Source organism: Myodes glareolus, chromosome 8 (assembly GCF_982192425.1).
Source record: "Myodes glareolus chromosome 8, mMyoGla1.1, whole genome shotgun sequence".
Taxonomy (NCBI): Eukaryota; Metazoa; Chordata; class Mammalia; order Rodentia; family Cricetidae; genus Myodes; species Myodes glareolus.
In genome coordinates this window covers 34,617,658-34,640,520 of record NC_142033.1, presented here as the reverse complement: position 1 = coordinate 34,640,520, position 22,863 = coordinate 34,617,658, and the positions used below count along the sequence as shown (strand labels likewise).

Genomic DNA, 22,863 nt, shown 5'->3' with positions numbered 1-22,863 from the left:
AAGTTTGATGTGTTTTCCTTTTTCTAAAGGTAACTTCAAAAGTTCATCAGATAGAAATCCTCCGCTCAGCCCTCAATCCTCTATAGATAGCGAGTTAAGTGCTTCAGAACTAGATGAAGATTCAATTGGATCCAACTATAAGCTAAATGATGTAACTGATGTGCAGATTCTAGCCCGGATGCAGGAAGAAAGTAAGTTTTAATTGCTGAAAGTTGAGATTTTTGTTACTACAGGGCTACATGAACCTAGAAGTTCTAAGGATTTGGAGTGGTTACTTGTTTTTTATTTTGTAGTTCCTGGGGATTCATCTTAATATGTGCTCCTCACTGAGCTACTTTCTCCAGGGATTTATGGTCTTAAAAGATGCCCTAGATCTTGCCCCTTCAATAGCAGTTTCTGTGCATAAAGTCATGATATAAAGACCTGATTCTGATTCTAAGATCCGTTTTTGTGGATGCTGTAGCTAGTACCACTTGCTGAAGATGTACTTAAATTCCGCCCCCATTTAACTTCCTCTAAAGGTTGTTTGCTAATGTGTTCTGTTCACTGCCTGCATAGTAGTTCTTCCCTCGGTGTTCCTTCAGCCCAAGGTTGAGTGTCTGTGTTTATATAGTAGAACTTGGTTTTTGTTTGTTTGTTTTAATTTATGGCTTCACCTTGTTACTTAGACTCCGGATTCAAAAAGTCTTGGAATTAAACAAATAGTACATAATCATTCAGTTTAAAAATAACTTTGCATCTTTATATAGAAGGATGTCTAGAAGTAGAAAAAGAATTTTTTTTTTCAAGATCACCATGTGGAAAGAATTTTCTTTATACTTTACACACTTAAGTCGAATTTCTCAATAGTAATCATTTACTATATTTAAATGTTTGAAAATACAATCAAAGGAATAAATAGAAATTCACTGTTGTTAGGTCTCCGGCAAGAATATGCAGCCACCACCTCTCGGCGCAGTTCTGGTTCATCTTGCAATTCTACGAGGCGGGGCACTTTCAGTGATCAAGAACTGGATGCACAGAGCTTGGATGATGAAGATGATAGTATGCACCATGCAGTATACCCTGCTGTTAACAGGTTTTCGCCATCACCACGCAACTCACCCCGACCATCTCCTAAGCAGTCGCCTAGAAATTCGCCTCGTTCACGCTCTCCTGCCCGGGGAATAGAATACAGCAGAGTGTCCCCACAGCCTATGATCAGCCGTTTGCAGCAGCCTCGCCTTTCCCTCCAGGGCCATCCCACAGATTTACAGACAAGCAATGTTAAAAATGAAGGTAAAACAACAGAGCTTGGAGAATAACGTGCCCATATTTTAGTGTAAAAATAATGCATTTTTCCCAAATATTTTTTTACTTCAAATAGTCATGTTCACCATTTTATTAATACAAGCATGAGAAAAAGTAAATTTAACTTTATGAAACTACGTATCTGTCAGTTAGTAATAGGAGTTCCAAGCCATACTACAGGATTATAAGAGGACATGGGAATTTTTAAGGGGTTTGCTTTTTTATTTTACTCATGGAGTGGCCTTTATTTCTTTAAATTTGGTTATATAATTTATAGTTTTTTTTAAGGATGCTGTTATTTCATTCATTTATAGCCTCTGGGTATGGTTGTTTTTTCCTCCCTCTTTTCTTTTCTTTCTTTCTTTCTTCCTTTTCTTTCATTTCCTGTTACTTTTACAGTATACAGAAAGAAATATTTAAATGTATCATTTTACTTTGTATTATACTTAATATCTGAAAGAATAGCTTGTTTTTTTATTGCTATTTATTTCAAATCCCATTATTGTAGAGAAACTTAGGCGCAGTCTTCCAAACCTATCACGAACATCAAACACACAAGTTGACTCGGTGAAGAGCAGCAGAAGCGACTCCAACTTCCAAGTGCCAAACGGAGGAATACCTCGAATGCAGCCTCAGGCCTCAGCCAGTAAGTACTTCCTTTCCTTACACTTTTAAGTGGCATTCAGGAGCAGAAAATGAAACTTAGAGATTGATTTTGTGCTGAATAACTATATTAAATTATTACTGCAATATGATTTTGTGTGGCCAGCAAGGTGGCTCAGCCGGTGAAGGCACTTGTTGGCAAGCCGGCAGCCTGAGTTAAGTACCTGGAACTCACGTGGTAGAAAAGGTGATGTCCAACCTCTACGCCTGCACCGTGCTGCATGCAGCACTCCCTCCTGCCCACCAGTGACTAGATTTAGATTTTTAAATAAAAAATAGAGTAAAACTAAAAGGGTAATTCTGTAATAAAATTTAAATATTGTCTTTTTATAAAATATTTACAGTTTTTATAATTGCATGACACTCTCTGTGGTTTCTACTTCCTCTTGCTAGAGATCATCTTTGTTTTGTGTTTTTTTTTCTTTTCTAGTTTTGAGACAGGGTCTCTGTATAGCCCTGGCTGTCCTGGAACTCACAATGTAGACTAGGCTGGCCTTGATCACAGATCTCCTCCTGCCTCTGTCCCCCACATGATGGGATTAAAAGTGTGTATCACCAATCTCAGTTAAGATCCATCAGTTTTTAATATGCAATACTGTATAATTTAAGGCTCTCAAGGAGTGTGTGTGTTGTGCTACCATAGAAATGCCTGTATTTATGTAGCATAATTCTGTCACAGAGCAAAAAGTCAAGCTTTTATTACTAATAAGGATTGAATAAACAATTTTAAAGTCTGTTTTTTAAAAAGGATATACTTTGCTTTTATTTATAGAAGTAGATAGTCGCTATCCAAGTATATATCTTATAAAATAGATTTTCTTTAAAAATCTTCCCTTTTAGACTTTCTAGAGCTGGAGAAACAGCTCAGTGCTAGTATTTGATGAGCACGTATGAGAACTGGATTTTATCCCCACTGCCACAGAAGTAAAACAAAATTAAAGTTTATTATTACATATTTAATACCATATCATAAAAGTAATTGGTTTAATAATAGCCTATTAAATCTGTAGCAAAACTGAACTTGTGGCTTTTCTTTGTGAAATAAAAATATTTTATAAGGATATGTATAATCTCACTTAATATCTACATCTGTTCATATGACTTTTGTATTTTTTACTTGATTAATCTCTGTCTGCCAAAGATGTATTTGTAAACAATATAACATTTAATCAGTGCAGATGTCAGATTAGTCCCTATTTCTGATTGGCTTGTATAATAGTTTAAATTTGAGGTAGTAAGTTACCAAAACTTTCATTTTTTAAGAATTAGCCAACATTTCTTTATTTATAATATTTGGGGAATTAACTATTGAGTTAAATCTGAACTCAAATAGAATATAGAATAAATGAATTTGAGGCCTGGTCTGGTAGTTCACACCTTTTATCCCAGCACCAGGAGGCAGAGTAACCAAATCTGTGAGCTTAAAGCCAGTCTGGTCTACAGAGTAAGATGCAGATGCGTGCTGACTATAATTTTATTTTTGGTAACTGAGTAAATACTAACCAAGGAATGTGATAGGTCTTTCTTCATGGAGATAATTTTTTCAAATCTTTAGCTGTAGTGTTTGCCTTTGTTTTGTGACAGGAAGTATTATGACAGGGCATTCCTACTCTAGCATGACAGATTTCTTAAAACTTTAAATTGTTCAGTATTTTACATTAAAAATGATGAAATTTAGGGGAGAAAATAGCACTGGAGTCCAAAACTAAAAGCCCCAGCAGCCTTTTCATAGAGCATTAGCAAAAGCAGTAATGGTCCTTCAGAAAGAACAGCTGTCATAGTAAAACCACGAAAGTTCTTAACAAAATGGCTGTCCCAGCACGTAGCAGGCACTCCACAGAAGAGTGTTGAGGATAATGTAATGGAAAGAAAGGAGCGAGACTGATAAGTGTTATAAAGATGACACATGCAGTATAGACAAAGACCAAACAGGTACACAGTGATAACTTCTAAGTCAGGTTGGCCAAACACAGCCCAAGTAAGGGATTCAGGAAACACTATACATTAGCAACCATGCATTAGTAACATCTGTGCATTGCATGCAGGCTTATTATAAAAGGGCTGTGGTTTGTGAAACATTTGCTGCTTACCAACTAAGGTAGGCATGAATATACAATCAGACCAATCAAGGGATCTAGAAAGATGACTTCCTTCCTTCCTTCCTTCCTTCCTTCCTTCCTTCCTTCCTTCCTTCCTTCCTTCCTTCCTTCCTTCTCTCTTCCTCCTTCCCTCCCTCTTCCTCCCTCCCTCCCTCCATCCCTCCCTTCCTCCCTCCCTCCCTCCCTTTTTGGTTTTGTTTTGTTTTTCAAGACAGGGAGCTGTGTAGCTTTGGAGCCTGTCCTGGAACTCACTCAGTAGACCAGGCTGGCTTTGAACTCACAGAGATTCATCTGCCTCTGCCTCCCGAGTACTGGGATTAAAGACTTGCGCCACTACTGCCTGGCCTAAAAGATGGCTTTTCTATTAAGAACACTGGGTACACTTCCAGAGGACCCGAGTTGAATTCCCAGCTTCTATCTGACTGTTCATGACCATCTGTAACTCCAGTCTCAGAGCATCCAGTGCCCACCTGTGTCCTCCTTGAGCACCAGATATGCACACAGTACACAGATAATCATGCAAGCAAAGCACCCTTAGGTTAAAATTTTTTTAAGTTAATAATAATAAGCCAATCTAAAATGAACTGTTGGAATTATCTCGCTATAATATATAAATAACCTACCTATGGTTATACATCTTAACAAATGACAGGTTAGTGTTCAAACTGTTGATCCAGCTCAAGAATGTGTAATCCCTATAGAGACTTGTTATATCTGTGGTTTATTACCAAGGTATAAAGATCATGCAGAAATATTTCTTTTTTTTTTTGAGCTTGAAACTACATTTTAAAGCTGTGTGGAAAATTGTTACTCAAGATTTATATGCCTTATTCCATTGGGTATATAATGAAATGTTTTCTGTACAAATAAACTTTCATGTTCCACTTACTGAAGAGTTGATACTGTTTTTAAGTGTTAAGATACTCATTGTGGTAGTAATAATTGGTATAGGAAACATGAATTTATAAAATTTTAAAAAGAATTTAAAAGTAGAATTTGAAGTTTACTATCTTTGATTAGAGAATAGTGGGTTTTATGTCTTTAAACCCACAAATTATTTTGACACGTGAAAATAGCTTGTTTCTAGGGGCTTCCCCCTCAAATACTTACCCAGTAATGAAAAACAGTCTGCAGTATTAGTTAATATGACATGAACTCGTTTTGAGTGAGTCATAGTCCTCACATGCATTACAGCCATGCTCTTTATAGCATCTCTACATAGAGTGGAGATGTGCACTTCGCCTTCAGGCATGCTATTCTATTTAGCTTCAGTTATTAAGATCTTGATTTTCAAAATTCTATATGACAAATCTTCAAACAGCGTCCTGTGTGATAAAACCAGCTCTGCCTAAATCCTCTCTCTATCCTCGTCCCATTACTTAGACTATTTTAGCATCCTAAAGCTTTATGGCAATGAACAGATTAGGAAACTAAGACTGAAATCATATCTATTAACATATCGATAGAAAAATGTATACTAAAGTTTTTTTATAATTACCTGCTTTCTTTAGCAATAGAATTGCCATTATATAGTCATATTATTCTAGAATTATTTTTCGTTTCTTCCTAGTAGTTTATAATTAAGAACAGGTATAGGGAAAACGTAATAGTTTTCTGGTTATTAGTTCATTATATGGGAAACATTTGTGTAGTTTTACAGAGTTTAATTTCAACATTTGATAAATTATATAGGCAAAAGAGTTAGATCATCATCCTTTTAAAACTGTATATACTGGCTGGGCGGTGGTGGCACACGCCTTTACTCCCAGCTCTTGGGAGGCAGAGGCAAGTGGATCTCTGAGCTGGAGGCCAGCCTGGTCTAGAGAGTAAGTTCCAGGACAACCAACAACCAGGGCTGTTACAAAGAGAAACCCTGTCGTGAAAAACCACAATGGGAATTGTCTCTACTTGTTCTCTCTTAACATTTGTAGCTACAGTAATACTCACTTATAATTACAAATGTGTTTAGAAAATAGAAATCCAGAATATTAACAAGCTTAAAACTTTTAAGTATACTGTAAAAATTTAGATTTTTGTTTAAAGTTAATACATCACAATTTTTTAAAGGTTATCTATTGTTGTTTTGCATATTTTTAATAAAATGTGTAATTGTGCTTTATATATGTATAGTTATATAATTAAAGTTTTCATAATTTTTACTTTAATATATACTTTAATCAAATAAGTTAAAAAGTATATGTAAAAATATAGCAACAATTTTTATGTATTTTATATAAGGAATTGGTACATTTCACTATACACTCCAGTTATTAATTTAATAGATGTTTCATTTTGTTTTAAATAATTCTTTCTTCAGCTATGAATGGTAAAGCTTTAGTTCTCACTTGCTGGTCTGCATGAGACTAACTTTGCAAGGCTGCTGATTTCTACCCACTGGCCCACTTCTTTTGCCTTGTCACTATGCCAGTCACTATTCTTATATGCTTATTTGCTATGGCTGCATTATTGTGGATGCTGGCATTCAAATATGGGCATTATAACAGTGCTAATGTATTTTTAATGTTGATATTTGTAAAATGTGAGTAACTTAAAAAGTTTAAGAAAACCAGAGCATTTTCTCAGTTTCTTCAGCTAAAGGGAGAGGCGTTATCAGAGGCAGAAGTTTTCAAAAGGATAGTAACTTACTTCCTAACATTACCAGAGTATGGGCTTAAGTTTAAAGAAAAATACAGTAAGTATTGGCTTATAAGGAACGAAAAGGAATAGATGAAAACCTCAAGGCAATCTTTTTTTTTATATAGTAGAAGCTTGATTACTAATTTATAATGGTTAAGGTATTTTTACATGTATTATAGCATTTGAGCTTCCCAAATACACATTTGTTTTTGTAGAGAGCAGGGTTCTACGTAGTCAAGTTAATTATTCAGGACCACCTATCTAGAGTGTGACCCAACTGAAACCAAAGTGTTTTCCCCAGCACCTCCCACGACTGTCAGCAGACTGCTCCCAGCCTAATTTGCATGCATAGACCTCTAGGAAAACACTCTTGGATGGCTCTATTGGGACATGATTTGAGACTGAAGTGTAGATAATTTGCCCAATACAGGAACAGTTTTACATGGACGCAGAGTGTGTCCCAGAGGAGGCAGATAGGACCAATACTGCGCTCTGCTCCACTCACCTACGAAGTAACTGGGTGGTTGATAACCTTTATGTAGCCTCCTAAGGTTCACAAGGAAGGAATTTCCTCAAGGTTTTACCTACTACCAAAACACTAATATTCTCCAGCTTTGCATTATTTTGAAACATGAATTAAAATATATCCTATTATATGCAATACTTATATAATTGGCTAGTCTAAGACTAGAAAAAATGTTTAAGGACCATCAGTTTAATAAGTAATACTGGATCAGTTACCTTAATCAAAAAAAGAAAGATTTTATAAATGTGGTGATTTGGGGCCGTTATTATTAGGCATTTTGATTGAATACATCTTAGTTGGAGGCTCAGACTCTCACTGTGTCTCAATTGATTTTTAGGCAAATGCAAATTTAATATAACTTTAAATCTCTACATTTTGTACAGTTGTCGGTCACTGTGATTATTCAGTAGAAATGGTTGAGTATACGTGATAGTCCAAGCACTGAGAATTTATATGTCAGATAGCCTAGACTTCCCCATAGCTAGGAGTGGGGAGCCAGAGCTGCTATGGAAGCAGGAGAGACATCAAACTCAGCATGGAGGCCTGATGGCCTGAGTTCAGCAACCCTGGGCCCCATGTGGTAGAAGGAGAGAAATGACTCCTGCAAGTTGTCCTCTGACATACATTTGCCGTGGCGTGCGTGTGTGGTCATATACACACACAATTAAGATTTTTAATTTTAAAAGTAAGATAGAAAAAAATAATGGCTCATAGTTTGCCAACAATAATTCTTTGCTTTTCGTTTGTGGTCCTTTACAACTGAGCCTCCTTCTGTTCTTTAAACACTTGGCATGTCCGGTCTCAGCATTCTCTACTGTTGCTTCTTCCTCCCTCTGGAATGCCTTCTCCAGACCCCACACAACTCTTCCCACTCTTCACTGATCTCTGAGCAGATGTCCTCTTTTAAAAGTCTTTATGGATTACCTGTATATAATTGCAACTCCAGTCTTCTCCCCATCCTCCTTTCCTGCCTTGTGGCCATCACTGTCTGGAAGGCTAGATATTTTGCTACTTTATTTTCATTCTCTCCTTTACTACATATTCCATAAAAATAATTTTTCTTTCCTAAATAATTTCATAAGAATAAGAAAAGTTCCTAGCTGGCTCCTGAGGCTGTTTTACCCAAACAGGGTACCTGAGATACTCCCCTGTTTGTATAAATGAAAATCAAGATGTATGAATGGATCAACGGGTGGGTGGGTGGCTGGCTGGCTGGCTGGCTGGAAGGAAGGAAGGACGGAAGGAGGGAGGGAGGGAGGGAAGGATGGAAGGAAAGTAAGGAAGGAATATGGATGACAGAGAACATGTGGACAAATAAATAGGTGAATAGTATCTTATAATGTTGTGGTTATAGGTATAAAGTAACAGCTTTTTCTTCCCCAAGTCTGGAGAAGTTTTTGCTTATTTGCCTGACCATGTTTGAGTTACATTGGCATCAAACATTATGTCACTACAGTAAGGTTTGGAGTGCTGCAAAATTAGAAGTCAGCCAGTTTCTTAAAGTTGATTATCTCAGGGAAATAGTAGTGTTTTGGCTCTGATAGAGATAACAGACTTTACCCTTCTCTCTGGTGTTACAGCCAGTATCCTTTTACCACCTGATGATCTTTTTTATGATGACCTTTGATCCCTACACAGACTTGAAGGAATAGAACATTGGTGTTTTGTTATTTGTTTTTATTTTTTGATATAATTCCTAAGGTGTAGAAAGCCTATCTTTCTACACATCCTACAAGACCAAAAGATGGCGATTTCGAACTACTTAACTAGGGGATTAGAATGGGACTGGAGCAGAGTAACTCTATATTGCAATAGTTGGCCCTTCTTCACTCTGCACAATGCTGGGCTGTCTTACATGCCAGTTTTGGAAGTTTTAGTATAGTCAATAGACTGGAAGTTTGAGACTTCAGCAGTCCTCCTTGATCACATTACAAAGCAGATGTCCTAACTCATGTAGACCTCCTCAACACACTCACACTCGCACAAACACACGCATGCACACAACAAACATGCATGCATAGACTATAGGACCTCAGACCAGACATGCTACTACCCTGCCTGAGGTACAAATTAGTTGGATTTTACATCAAGATAACATTGAACACATTAAAGCTGCCAGGTTGTGCAAGGACTTGCCTGGTTCTGAGTTTTCTTCTCCTTTTTGAGAATGGAAATTACTGTTTGATTTTGGAGCAGTAAATCTACCAATAATTGCTTTGCCAAAATGTGGTCTTTTTTTTTTTTGCATCAAATGAGTACTGTGTTTATTTTCTATTCTGTGTGCTTATATTCATCACTTTTATCATTGTGTTTATATTCTTTGCATCTGTAGCATGTTTGCTGGTAGCTTGTTTTCTCTTTGATGTCCTGGCCAATTGACATATTAGAGTTTTTTTTTTTAATCTACCAAAAAAAAAAAAACTTAAGTCTAAAAATATGCAATGGCACTAAGACTTCTGCCCCTTTTCTTTTCCAACTCAATGCACGAAGCATCACTTAAAAATTCTTGCACTTCTGGAGTTCTAACGCATTTATCTCAGTGGTTTCTGTTCCTTGATAGCTTTTAAATTTCAGTAAGTGTTGAAGTTTACAGAAGCTGTAGCCTTTACCTTGTTCTTCCTGGCAAATATTACACTTCCTTGTTTTTCAACAGCTTCTCAAAGGCTGAAAAATTTGCCTCGTACTTCCCTCAAAGCCAGACAGTTGCTTCCAAGTTCGTCTACAAAACGAGGTAACTGCAGCCTGTGCTTGAGTGTGATTCCAGCAGGTAGTGTAGGCCAGTCTCTCCTTCTGGACTTCTGAGTCAGCAGGTAGTGTAGACCAGTCTCTCTCCTGGACTTCTCAGTCAGTGCTGCCTAAAGCACATCTAAGCTCGTTTGTTTTTCTTAATAAAATAGTGCAGATTAAATCCCTATTGTGGATAATTGCAGAAGAAACCTATTTTCTTCAGAGGTATGTATTGAATTGTTATGAAAGGATTAAGTGATAATTTATCATTTTTCCTACTAATCTAAAATCAAAGATTTATTATTTTAAATTAATGAGAATTGGACAAATAGGTACTATAAATGTCACACATTCTATTAATATTTTCCCTCAAATATTGGTCTTTGGGTTTACTTTTCTGTGGTTAGATAAGTAGGGGAGAAGTTTGCATTAGAAGCTGATTGAAGTTAAGACACAAGTCTTTTTGGTTAGTGACTACATTTGGAAGACTTACTATGTAAGTGGTAGCTTTTGTAAGAACAGAGTGCTAAAGAAATACATGAAAGTTGGGCCCTAAGTCTAGACAATAATCAGTTCCAAAAGATTGAGCGTTTTGGTAGACAGAGGACAGAAGAATTAAGAAAACAGTGATGTAGAATAGACTTGTAGTCCTGAGAATAAACAGATGTCTCAGAATGGGACAGAATAAACAGAAGCCGTGGAGAAAGATATCTCCCTCCCTATTGAGAGTAAGAAAATTTGAGGAAAGAGGAAATTTGATGTTTGATTTTTAAAAAAATAAAGATGTGGTTAGTATGATTGCAAAACACTGTATACTTTTAAACAGGTTTAAGTGTGTTAACAGTGAGTTAGTGTGTGATTGTGACTCCGTAATGACAGTGGGGGAACCTGCATAGGACCAAACTAGGCCCTCTGAATGTGGGGAACAGTTGTGTGGCCTAGGCAGTTTGTGGGGCCTCTGGCAGTGGGACCAAGATTTATCCCTAGTGCTTGAACTGCGTATTTGGAGCCCATTCTCTTTGGAGAGGGGTACCATGCTCAGCCTAGATGTGTGTGTGGTGGGGGGGGTGGGGGGGCTTGGTCCTGCCTCAAAGTGATATGCCAGACAAAATTTTTTGATTACCCATGGGAAGCCTTGCCTTCTCTGAGGAGTGGGGGGGTGGTGGTGAGGGAGTGGAAACTGGAATTGGTTTGTAAGATGAGAAAAGATTGTTTTAAAAATAAATAAAATTTTTAAAAGATTAGAATCTGTAGGAAAGAGAATAGTCAAATAGTAGCATAGGGTGCGTGCTTAATGTACTACGTGCTAGAAACTCAGATACACATGCCTTAGTGTACTACGTGCTAGATACTCAGATACACATGCCTTGGTACCGTAGTCAGGAAGAACACACTGTGTAGGGCTAGTTCTATAGAGTGAGAAGATGATTTGGGGCTCTATAGAAAGGCATTCTATTATCTAATAAGCAAAAAGGAAGTAAAGCATACTTACAGTCTCTGGCGCTGCAGTGAACAGTACTTCTATCATGATAACATAAATGTAGCTGAGATTTAAGCAACAATTACAGTATAGCTTTATTGACAGAAAAGGAACTCCTAGGAGGTTGAGGTAAAGAACAGCAAGAAAGTTAGATCACGTTTACTTTCTGAGAAAGACAGTAGTTGAAATCTAAAACTGCTGACTGGAAACAGCTCAGAAGTGAAGCACACAAGCTGATGAGGCTTCCAGAAGACCTGGTCAGGCTCAGCTCCCAGCTCCCAGCACCCATTCAGGTAGCTCATAACCACTTAGAGCTCTAGCACTAGAGATCCAGTGCCCTCTTCTGGCCTCCACAGGTACACACACACACACACACACACACACACACACACACACACACGCATACTTACACACGCATACTTACACACAGATACATACAATTAGTTTTAAGAAATAAACAAAAACATTCATTCTTTTATAAGAATGAAAGCTATTGGTTCAAACCAATGATATACAAATATTTCTAGAAAAACAAAGATAAATATGGGAAGTGGGGGGGACTAAGAACCTCCTTGCTTATTGAAATACTGTTTACTAAAGTCAGCCTTGGTGTCCTAGTGGATGATTGGATATTTGGACATGTGGCCACAATGAGATGCATGAAGCTCTTAATAGGATGAAATCCCATGATTTGTGTGACAACATGGATGGGCTTTAAGGCTGTTGTGTTATATATAATGACCCAGACACACAGAATATTTTAATCATCTCACTAATGTGTATTCTCAAATAATAGAAAGTAACATAGTGGATATCTGAGATGAAGAGTGGAAGGAAAGAGTGGGTGGGGATTGACAGTGGGTACAAAGTTACAAGTGAACAGGAAAAAGTAAATAGTACTTTTTACAGTAAGATAAACTATACTAAATACTTCAAAATATCTAGGGAGGCATTGAATTCTCTTACTACAAGCAATAAATGTCTGAGACGACATTTATGTCAGGGTACGCCAACTCCCCTGATTTCATCATTGCACTGTGTATGTATACATTACTTTTGCCCCAGAAACATGTATACTTTTTTCTCTTTTTTTTTAGATAGGGTTTCTTTTCCATGTAGTTCTGACTGTGGAACTCACTCTGTAGATCAGGCTAGCCTGAAACACCAGAGTTCCACCTGCCTCTGCCTCTTGAGTGCTAGGGTTAAAGGCATGTGCCACCATGCCTGGCTATACCATATTTTTAAAAAGAAAAGAGGAATACCTTATGGAATTGTTTGAAAACAGTGGGCTTCTTTTCTGCAATTTCCAGATTTTTACAAACTTGCTTGCCTCTAGGTAGTAAGGAGGTGAAAACAGATGACATGACTAGGGGTTTGCTCTGGGTGGAGAACTTGCTCACACGTATCAGGGAGGCTCTGGGTTTGATTCCCAGCACTGGAGAAAATAAATAGAAGCAAATTAATCTCAACAGAGTAGTCGGGAAGAGGCATGTGACAAAAGGCATGTTATCCGAAAGAGCAGAACCCACTAGCTAGACTACAATAAAAGAAAAACTGTTGCTTACGTAAATCTCCTTGTCTGGCGCATCATTTTTACTTTTGAATCAAGTAGTTTTGTGTAATTTTACATTTTTATGTAAAAATTTAATCTCGTGGTTTTTGTATTAAAAGACCAAAGCTTTTGACCAGATTTCTAAAGGGTTACATTATTTTTGTGAATCCAAGCTCTCCAACTGCAAACTGCCTATTCTTGCTTAGTAATCCAGGCTTTCGTATGTTGTGGTATGGTGTGGGAGTTATCATTATACCCTTCTCTGAGGACAAAGCCCACTGCACCAAGCATAGCCACTTTTCTCTAAGTGCCTAGCTTCCAGTAATAAAACTACTGTTGCCCTTTTCTCATGACTTCATTCAGATTGAAGGTGGCACTTTGTATCTTTTCCTTCTTCCTAAAAGATTCTTCTAACATTTGAGTGGAAAAACTAACAACAAATTCTTACTTTGGTCTGGGGAGTTGTTTCATTTCTGCTGTTCTTAAACATCTTTATATTGAGTTTAAAATTTATTTTTATGTGTGGTTTTTAAACTTGCTATGTGTGTGTATGCACACCTGTGTGAGTTTATGTGCACCATATGCACATAGGTGTCTTCAGAGGTTAGAGGGCATCATATGCCCTAGAATTGGAGTTACAGGCAGTTGTGAACTGCCTAATATGGTTACTGGGAACCAAACCTGGATCCATTGCAAGAGCAGTAAACATTCTTAACTGCCGGGCCATCTCTCTAGCCTCTTGGGCAGACTTTTAATGATCTTATTCCATTAGTTTTACGTTGTTTCTGTTGAGAAATCTGATATTTTAATTCCTCTTTCCTCTTTCTCAAATATTTATTTTTATGTGTATGTTTATCCGCATGTATGTCTGTGTACCATGTGCATGAGTACAGAACTGCAGAGGGTGCTGGATCCTTCAGGTCTGGACAGTTGTGAGCTGCCACATGGTTGCTGGGAATCAAGCCCATGGCCTCTGGAAGAGCCCATGCTGTTACTCACCAAGCCATCTCTTCAGTCCCTCTTTTTTTTAAGTTTTATTTTCTTTATATGGATATTTTGTCTGCATGTATGTGTGTGTACTATGCGCGTGCCTGGTACCTGTGAAAGCTAGAAGAGGGTCCTGTAAACTGCCATGTTGGGCCTGGGAACTGAACTCAGATCCTCTGCAAGAACAGCAAGTGTTCTTAACCAGTGAACCATTTCCTTCGTGTTCCCTCTTTCCTGTTTTAAACATTCTTTGTTGGAAAGGCTCTCTATATTAACGTTATTAAAGCACGTATGAACTCAGAGACTCAGGCAGCGTGCGCAAAGTCTGTACCAGGTCCTCCACATACGTGTTATAGCTTCCTGATGTGTGATGCCTGAGGGTGGGAATAAGTGGATCGCTATTCTTGGCCTTCTCTAAGGCTCTTTTTTCTAATGTTTGTCTTGTCTAACTCCAGTGTGATAGTTTTGTTTTATTTTATTATTGCTGTAAAGAAAATTAAGGAATGCTTCATGAATTTGCATGTCATCCTTGCTCTGGGTCTATTCTAATCTCTGTATATGCCAATTTTATTGTATGTGCTGCTGAAGCAAGCACAGAAGCCTGTTCTTTTCTACTAAGAGACAGAAAGGGAATAGTTCTGTATGGAAGAGGAGGTGGAGAGAACCTGGGAGGAGTAATAGGGAGGGGAATCTGTAATCAGGATACATTGTGTAAGAAAAGAATCTGTTGGAAGAAAAGAATCTGTTTTCAATAAAAGGGAGAATTTGTTGTTGATTCTCAGAAATGTGACTGATGTTCCTAGTATAGAGGTCCTGCTTTCTTCCTGTTTTACCCTTTCGAAGTGTGTGTGGGGGGGGGGGTGTTGTTTGGTTGGGTATTTTTTTTAATGTCCATTTAAGTATGTCTTTTTGTTCTATTATTTATGTGCATGTGTTCATGCATGTGCTACAGCATGAGTGTGGAGGTAGAGGAAGCTTTGGGGAGTCAGTTCTCTCATTCAACCCTGGGTTCCAGGGATCAAATGCAGATTGTCAGGCTTAGCCTGTCCACCATCGACTGGCCCTGTAAGTTTTTATCAAATATAGGAGTTTTAGGGCCTTGTTCATACATATATAGTCTTTTCCCAATTCTGGGACTCAGGTGCATAGACTAAAAGATACTAATACTGGGCCTTTGTCCTCTTGTGAGTCTTCTGACGACTCTCCATGCTTTGGGTTGTCATTCCTAGTTTTGGGGCTTCTCCAGCATTTAGGTTGCTAGTAATCCCTTAGCAGAATTGAAAATTGGGCATTTTGAGTACAAGTCCTCATCTTTAAAAAGTTCGTGTGCTTTTCCTGAAAATGCGTTTCTCTCCTCCTCACCTTTAAACAGTGTGTATCTTTGGGTCTATGTGGGAGTCCTTGTACACTCCTTCCTGCTAGTTAAGTCGTCACGGTCTCTTCTTGGTCTGTTCCTCCTGACTTCCTTCCTGGCCTTCATTACTGTTTCCTTGTTCTTCTGTGGCTACGTACTAGACAGTGGACAGTGTGGGAGTTTACATTGTTCTGTGATAGATAATGTATTTTTTAAATATTGTTGGACTTTAGTTAAGTAATTTTACTTCTTACAAATTAGTTTAAGCCTTTATAGTAGGGATCAATTATTTTTCTCAAAACCACATAGTTACTAGTTTAGGTTTGTGGCCATGTGGTCTTTATTCCAACTTCTCACCCTCATGCTGCAACTCAAAAACCACCACTAGTTATGTACAACTGGATGAGTGTGCTCCAGTAGCCTTACTCACAAAACTGTGTTTGTTGTCATGTAGAGCAGTTTTGGGACACATCTATTCAGATGTTTGTTTTAAAGCTTTGTTAGAGCAGATTCTGGGTATCTTATTCTAGGGATGGATGTCTAGTCCCATATGGATGTCATTTCCCTGCTCCCTAGTTAAGACTTGCTCCTTTTAGAGGTGTCCCCTGTCTGCTTTGACTTCTTGATTTGGTATGGACTCTACTGTAACTGGTTGAAACTCAAGGCACAGTAACTTTGTGCGGCTTTGCAATCTTTCAGTTTGTAGTGCTGCAGCCCTGTGTCCACAGGCATGGAGCTTCACTCTGCAAACACTCAGCCCATTGTCTAGCCAGAGACTCAAGCAGACCCCTAAGCTGAGTGCTGAAGATCTTCTAAGCAGCTCTCTTCTCTAAAGCACTATATCGCAGAGTTCTGCTTTTGTCTTCTCTGCTCATAAGTTTGATCTGCCTGAGATACCCTCTCTAATCTATAGTTCAGAGAGTATGCTCAGAACAACAACAAAAAGCTATAGGTCTTCAGTACTGTCTCATTTCATATCACTCTTAAAACCAACATTCCAGGCCTCCTCCTTGCAGAAATCACTGTACTCAATGGTTCATGCAGCTGCGCAGTCTTATAAGAGTCTAGCAGCAGGCTGACCTCAGCCCTACTTAAGCTCTGTTTCAGGCAGGGAGGGTGAGACAGAGAGAGCAGCTCCCATTGGGCAGCCAGAAACAGAGAGTGTTTGCTTTAGCTAGCTTCCTCCTTTTCCTTTTATTACATCCAGCAGGTCCCCATCTCTTTGTCCCACCCCCACCCCACATTTAGAGCCGTCTCCCTGCCTTACTTGATCCTCTCTGGAAACGTCCTTACAAACACACCTAGAAGTCTGCTTCACTAACCATAAGCACTTCTCAATCTAGTCAGGTCAAAGTTAGCCACATAGCCTTCCTTTCCTCCCATTGCTATAGTATATCTTAGTGTCACTTTGTCCTACAGACGGATTGATAGAAGTGGAGAAAACAAAATAGTATAGAATAACCCACTTCTGTGACCCAAGCTTTGTCTCCGTTTGAACCCCTCTGAAACTAAGGGAGGTGTTTCAGAAAAGTTTTGTCTTTCTGCCTCTGGTCCACCCCCTACCTCCGCCCTGCTTCATCTCTAATTTGATAAAAAAAAATGGTAAGCTTGTATTTGAATTGTGTGTTGCTGTTCATGACCTTCTGAGGAAACAAACGCTTTCACAGGAGATGTGTTCAAACGTGAAGAAGTAGAGAACGGTGGGTGTGTACCCCGAGAGATCTAAACTTAAGTTCAGTGGGACTTATTGCCATAATAAAATGTTTTTAAGACTTGTCTTGACTTAGAAGTCAATACAGACTGTACATTTCATTTCATGTATCTGGCATTGTTTTAATTAATTAAAAAAGCATTTTTCTTAGTAGACTTGGCATTATATGACTTTATAGACTCACATGCTCCTGGATTACATGCACATGTGTATCAGAACAAGTTTCAGGAATTACTTCTCTCATTTTGTCACGGGTTCCAGGGATCCAGTTCCAGCTGTCATATGTATGTGGCAAGCATCGGGACCCACTAAATCATCTCAGTGCCTCTAGAGCTGACTTTTACAATAATAGTAACTGTTAATTCCTTATTCTTAATTACACTGAAGACATGTTTTTGAGGCTATAGCCATCTGATTTATGTTTACATGTATAGTCAGCCCTTACTTTTTCCTCTAGAATGTTCTCACATGACTCTAGTAGTTGCTACAGTAAGACAGAATCCAATGGTGTCTATATATTTCTTTTTAAGTTATTTATTGGTGTGTTGCATGTGCAGGTGAACATGCAGGCAATGGTGGGGTGGGGGTGGAGGTCAGAGGACAGCTTTGTCAAGTCCTACTTTTATATAGGTTCCTCAGATTGAGCTTGAGCTTCTAGGTATTTTTGGCAAGTCCCTTTAACCACTGAGCCATCTTTCTGGTCCCTATGGTGCCCACCCCCTCCTGTTGTGGGATCCAAGATACACTGCTTAATGTACTTTTTTCAAGGACAATTGTAATCCTATGAAGTAACCTTTTTTCTATTTGCCCAGAGAAATCGTCTATGTGAGGCTCATAATTAGATGTTCTAGTGCTCAATTGTCACGGTAACAAAGCAGTAACTTCACTGGTACTTGGTTCCCTCTGGAAACACTGGTTTTCCTTTGCTGTTCTGCATGCAGTACCTTCTCCAGGCAAGTTCCGCTCCCCCGCAGCACCATCTCCGTTGGCTCTTCGGCAGCCAGTGAAAGCATTTAGTAACCATGGCTCTGGTTCTGGTGGCCAAGAAACTACACAGTTCACACAAACCACCTCCTCACCTGGACCTCCCGTGGTGCAGAACACAGGCCCAGCAAACCCTTCCAGCAATATCAACAGCGCCACTCTAACCAGACCTGCAGGGACAACTACAATGAGGAGCGGCCTGCCCCGGCCGAGCGCCCCTTCTGCGGGGGGCATACCAGTGCCTCGCAGCAAGCTTGCACAGCCTGTTCGCAGGTAAGCGGTAAATGTGCTCAGCACACTTGAGCCTGTGGAAGTCAGTATTGTCTCCCTTCAGTACTGAGTCTGGGGACTCATGGTGGCTTCCCCCACCTTAATACAGTTTAAGTAAAGCATTACCTCCTTGTTCTGAAGAAGTCTTCAATTGGACATAATACTCTCTTATTTCAGATTAATTTTATTCAAATGCCTAACAAGATTAAGCATCTCAGGAAACTCCTAGGACAAAGTTGTTAAAGACACTCGAGTTTGTTGTGATATTTGTTTATTTGAGGAACAACAGCGATAAGGATGAGAGAAGCACAAGGGGATTGAGGAAGTTGTGCCTGTGCTGAGCAGTGCTTTTCACACTTGTCTAGTTCACAGTTATATGTGGAGTGTTTATAAATGGAGACCCAGCTTCTACCTCAAAAGATTCTAAGCCTCTCCCCCCATTTTGTTGCTTAATCTTGAAATGATTCTATTCACAGGGAGGTTGTGACCCAACCACACGATCTCTACCCTTCTAGAAGGGGATTAGCACCATCAGTAAATACAGACGTCAGCTATCACCAAAGTTTCTTTTCTTGAAACAAAGACGTTCCAATCTTGTATTTAAACTATATTCCCGTACTTGCTATATCTTAATATAAACACAGTTTCAGATCTAGTTGTGGAACGCAAAGGCTTTGTGTTGTGCACTGCACTAAATAACTCCTGACCTTGTCTAGCTGTCACAGTAGTGAGTTCTTCTTTTAGACGAATTTAGTAAAATTAAGTCATTTTTGTGAGGACATGAAACTACTAAGACCATCAGTTACAAGTTTGTCTGACTTCAAAACCCTTTCCTTGGTGCCCACTTCCGGCCACTCGTGGTGGTGGTGACACTAATCTGCGCTGTCACAGTTGTCATTTCGTCTCACAAGACAATAGGTTAGTTGTCCATGTGTTAGGAAAGAGTGAGACTTCCTTTCCTCTCACTTTAATTCTGCAGCTACGTTAACAGGAAAGGAGAGGAGTCATCTTCTGTGTAGTAAAATTTTGAAAGCTGTTAAGATGCTGAGCAAGGAAAGATTGTTCTGAAAGTTGTTTAGAGCTCCCAGAATAGCCCTCATGGGACACGGTGTTACCTGAAAAGTAATGAAGACATGTAACAGAGTGTATGTAGTACTTTGTACAGACTTTAAAATTTCCTTTCTTTCAGATCCTTGCCAGCCCCTAAGACCTACGGTAGCACGAGAGACGACAGCTGGAAAGACGGCTGTTACTGAGCAGCAGAGACAGAGCGCAGAGGTCCACAGCTTCATGACCCTCACCAGACCGAAACCAGCTTTCTATGCAGACTCTGCAGACAGGACTCTTGGGGCTGTAAAACCCCAGCCCTCTCTGTCGAAAATAGCACAACTGGCAGAGATGATGAAGCAGCACTTTACTACCATGTAACATCGGATGTGTTTGGTAATCATGCAATCGCCCTCCATGGAGTCACTTTTAGTTTTGTTCACTAGAAACACGGTTCATTTTTTTATTATTTAACAGAGGCCACTATCTGGGCAAATACCTAATGGATGCCAAAGAGAAATGCCCATTTGTAAAGAGAAGAGTACCTTTGTACATGGGAAGGTGGTGAATTCAGGTTGTCCAAAACGTCACATTCAACCTACTTTACTGTACCAGTAGTATCAATAAATATTGTGTTAACAAGAACTAATATTCTGACTAATTAAATTGTTTTATTAGTCCTTCAGGATAGAATAAATTATAAATATTGGGAGAGAGAAAGGAAAGACTTGAGCTAAAGACTTAAAACATGCTCCCTGTCTTTAAGAGAGTTGTATAAATTACTTTTGCAGGCTCATTGGAAAATGATCAGTCTTTTACATCTTATTTAAAAGATTTAAATACGTAGTTCACATATAGCCACCGCCAAATGGCATCACCATGCACGCCCACTGCGTTGCATCAACATCTCAGACTTTTGTGTGCTTGTTTTGATTGCCAAAAGGGCTTACTATCAGTCGCACAATCTCTCTAAACTTTACAGTTCCTGGCTCAGGAAAGGTGGCTTTTGCTATTGAAGCCCATTTACTTACATGCTGTTTTCTGTCACAGAATTAAACGATCTTGTTTCCATTACCAGGTTTCTATGATGTGAAAGAACAAGTTGTATGTGTTTCTATTCTTTATAAAACAACACCTCAGAGCTTACAACCTGGAATAAACCATACCGCAAGAGGAGGGGAAATCTATGCATTTATCTACAAATGTCTCTGGTGATGACAGTGTGTTGTTACTCTTCGGTGGCATAACGGTTATTATGTGGGTGTTGATCCACTGTAAGCTGAGTAACTGTATGAACTATCTTTTTAAAATACTGTCCCTTTTGACTTAGATTATGCCTTACATCAATGTTTGCATTGTTTGGTAAAATCCATCTGACTCTAATTTGCTAAATAACTTGCACTCTAGTGGCATACGTGTGTATGTATCCCCTTGAAGTCAGCTGTCCCAGTTTTATTGAATTATTACCAAAATAACTTGAGCTGACTTCTCAGTTTTGATAATGAGGTCTGTTTTTTAAATACTTAATCTGGACAGATCTAAGATATTGGCAATTGGGTCACATAAAGGTGAAGGGATGTGAACACGTTTCCTGTTAGTAGAGCATGTTCTGTAAGTTGGAAGTAGAAATGGAAGGAAAGCTTCCTGCTCAGGAAAGCATCAAGTTAATGATAACAAAGACCCAGTCTGCCAGGACTGACGCTGGACCAGCAGGGAGGCCTTGAACTAGCTAGTGCAAGTAGCCACCTTGCCGGGAACTGGAGTGTAGAATGGAAGAACTTGTGTCCTTGCATTTGAAGGTGGTGAGGGGAAAGGAGGGGTTATCCATAATGATGAACTAGAACTAGAGCTGTTGCTTCTCAGAGGAGGGGGAACAGGTGCTTTGGTGGGGAGTGTCTCGTAGATCTAAGGAACAAAGAGGTAGCCGCTGTCTCTGTGGAGTCACATGTGCACACAGCAGACAGGTCTCTGTTTCAGTGTGACATTTCAAAAAATAATAAATGCTGCAATCTAATAATCTAAAAGAACTTTAATGAACCATCTATTACATTTTTAAGTTAGATAATCAGTTTTAAAAGGAATATTCAGGTTATTTAATGTTGTTTTTAAATGGCTGCATCAGAAAAAATATCTATTTTTTTTTAATTAAACTATTTCATCACTTGTGTAAAATTGTATTTGGGATCTGAGTTTGGTGATATTATTTTACCTGCTGCTGTACTACCACAGACTATCGACTTTTAGTTTCCTAAAGAGAAAAATGGCCTTTTTACTAGAAAGCCTTTGCATATTGCCAGTTTTTCTGTTTGGGAAAATCTAAGGATTTACTGTGGTTAGTCATACAGAAAAAATGTGGATTTGATAAACTAGTGCCTATGATTTTAACTTATGTTTGATATATAGTAGTAAGGGGTTATGAATGTTGATTATTTTGTGCCAACAGCCCAGAATTGTCACTTATATGTCAGCAGAAAACTATGACCTCTGCTTCCAAAGTTATTTAATTTTCTCAGTGTTTGGATGTTATTTTTTGTAAGTGTGTTAATAAAAGTGTAAAGAATTGGAAAAATATAAATATTCTTAAGCATTTGCTGGATCATTTTTCTACAAAACTTGTTTGTATATTATAAAACCCTCGGAAGCGTTGACTTCTCAGCTTTCATACCCTGGAAATCACATTTTGTACAACTGGGACCATTCATAGTTGTCAGATACTTTTTTAAATTATCTCAGAACATCACTTTTATAAAAAGTTTTTTTGAAAGCAAAGAAAATTAAATACATATGTGACCCCAGGTGTTTGTATAACTCTAGGATGGTCTAGACTATGTATGTTTAAATTGACAATTCACTGTACAGGTGTTCAGTTTTGGCAGTACGATGCATGGTCCGTTTAGATCACATAAAGTTTGATTTGCAAACATTTCTATAGCCGAACTTGTAATATGTGGTTGCCTCCTTAATAAACAGCCTGACCATAATGTTTACTATTAAATTTATATTCATTTTTCAAGTGTTTTATTAATTTCTGAATATGGGAAGAGTCCTTTTCTTCCCCTCCTCCACCCCATTGCCTCCAGTTGATCTTAATAAATTTCTCAGTCTTTTTTTAAACACACAGACTCCAATCTTATTGCCCTTTCAGGTCCCGACTAGAAGTCTAGGGTTGGGTCACTACAGTCTCTCTCTCCTTGTTTCATATTTGAATCATTTGGAGTGATCTCCAGTTACATTGGGTTTGTTCTTGGAACTTTTTCATTGGCTCTGAATTGATCTGTAGCTAGGGAAGCATCTGTAAAGCAAACAGGAGCTGTTATCTGGGGTTTCCAACAGGAAAACCCCATGCATTGCTAAGCTGCATAGTTTAGCTGAGCATGTGACTCTTCTGGCTGGTACAGTGGAGGTTCGTGAGAGCAGTGAGTTCTGCTTGTTGTGTTAGGAGGTAACACAACAATTGCACCTGCAATTGTGTCTTACTGATGACACAGAAGACTGGTACCCCACACTGGAAGTCCTCTCCCTAGACAGCTTGAAGA

General features: G+C 38.7%; 1 protein-coding gene and 1 non-coding gene across 4 annotated transcripts in view; one reads left to right on the top strand and one right to left on the bottom strand.

The window, feature by feature from the left end:
- The window catches only part of Slain2 (SLAIN family member 2), a 55,412-nt gene extending 32,971 nt beyond the window's left edge, over positions 1–22,441 (top strand). Inside the window, exons 4-9 of one of the 3 annotated variants that reach the window (XM_085691784.2) lie at positions 30–191; positions 919–1,278; positions 1,799–1,936; positions 9,866–9,946; positions 17,968–18,283; positions 19,470–22,441. In XM_085691784.2, the coding sequence (XP_085547910.2) occupies positions 30–191; positions 919–1,278; positions 1,799–1,936; positions 9,866–9,946; positions 17,968–18,283; positions 19,470–19,536 (1,124 nt within the window). In that variant the 3' untranslated portion in view covers positions 19,537–22,441. The remainder of the gene's footprint in view (positions 1–29; positions 192–918; positions 1,279–1,798; positions 1,937–9,865; positions 9,947–17,967; positions 18,284–19,469) is intronic. The other 2 variants (XM_085691785.2, XM_085691786.2) reach the window with 2 other exon arrangements.
- LOC125387658 (U6 spliceosomal RNA) lies at positions 14,454–14,556 on the bottom strand. The gene has a single exon (XR_007227942.3). It is a non-coding gene; the product is annotated as a U6 spliceosomal RNA (small nuclear RNA).
- Positions 22,442–22,863: the final 422 nt, after the last annotated feature.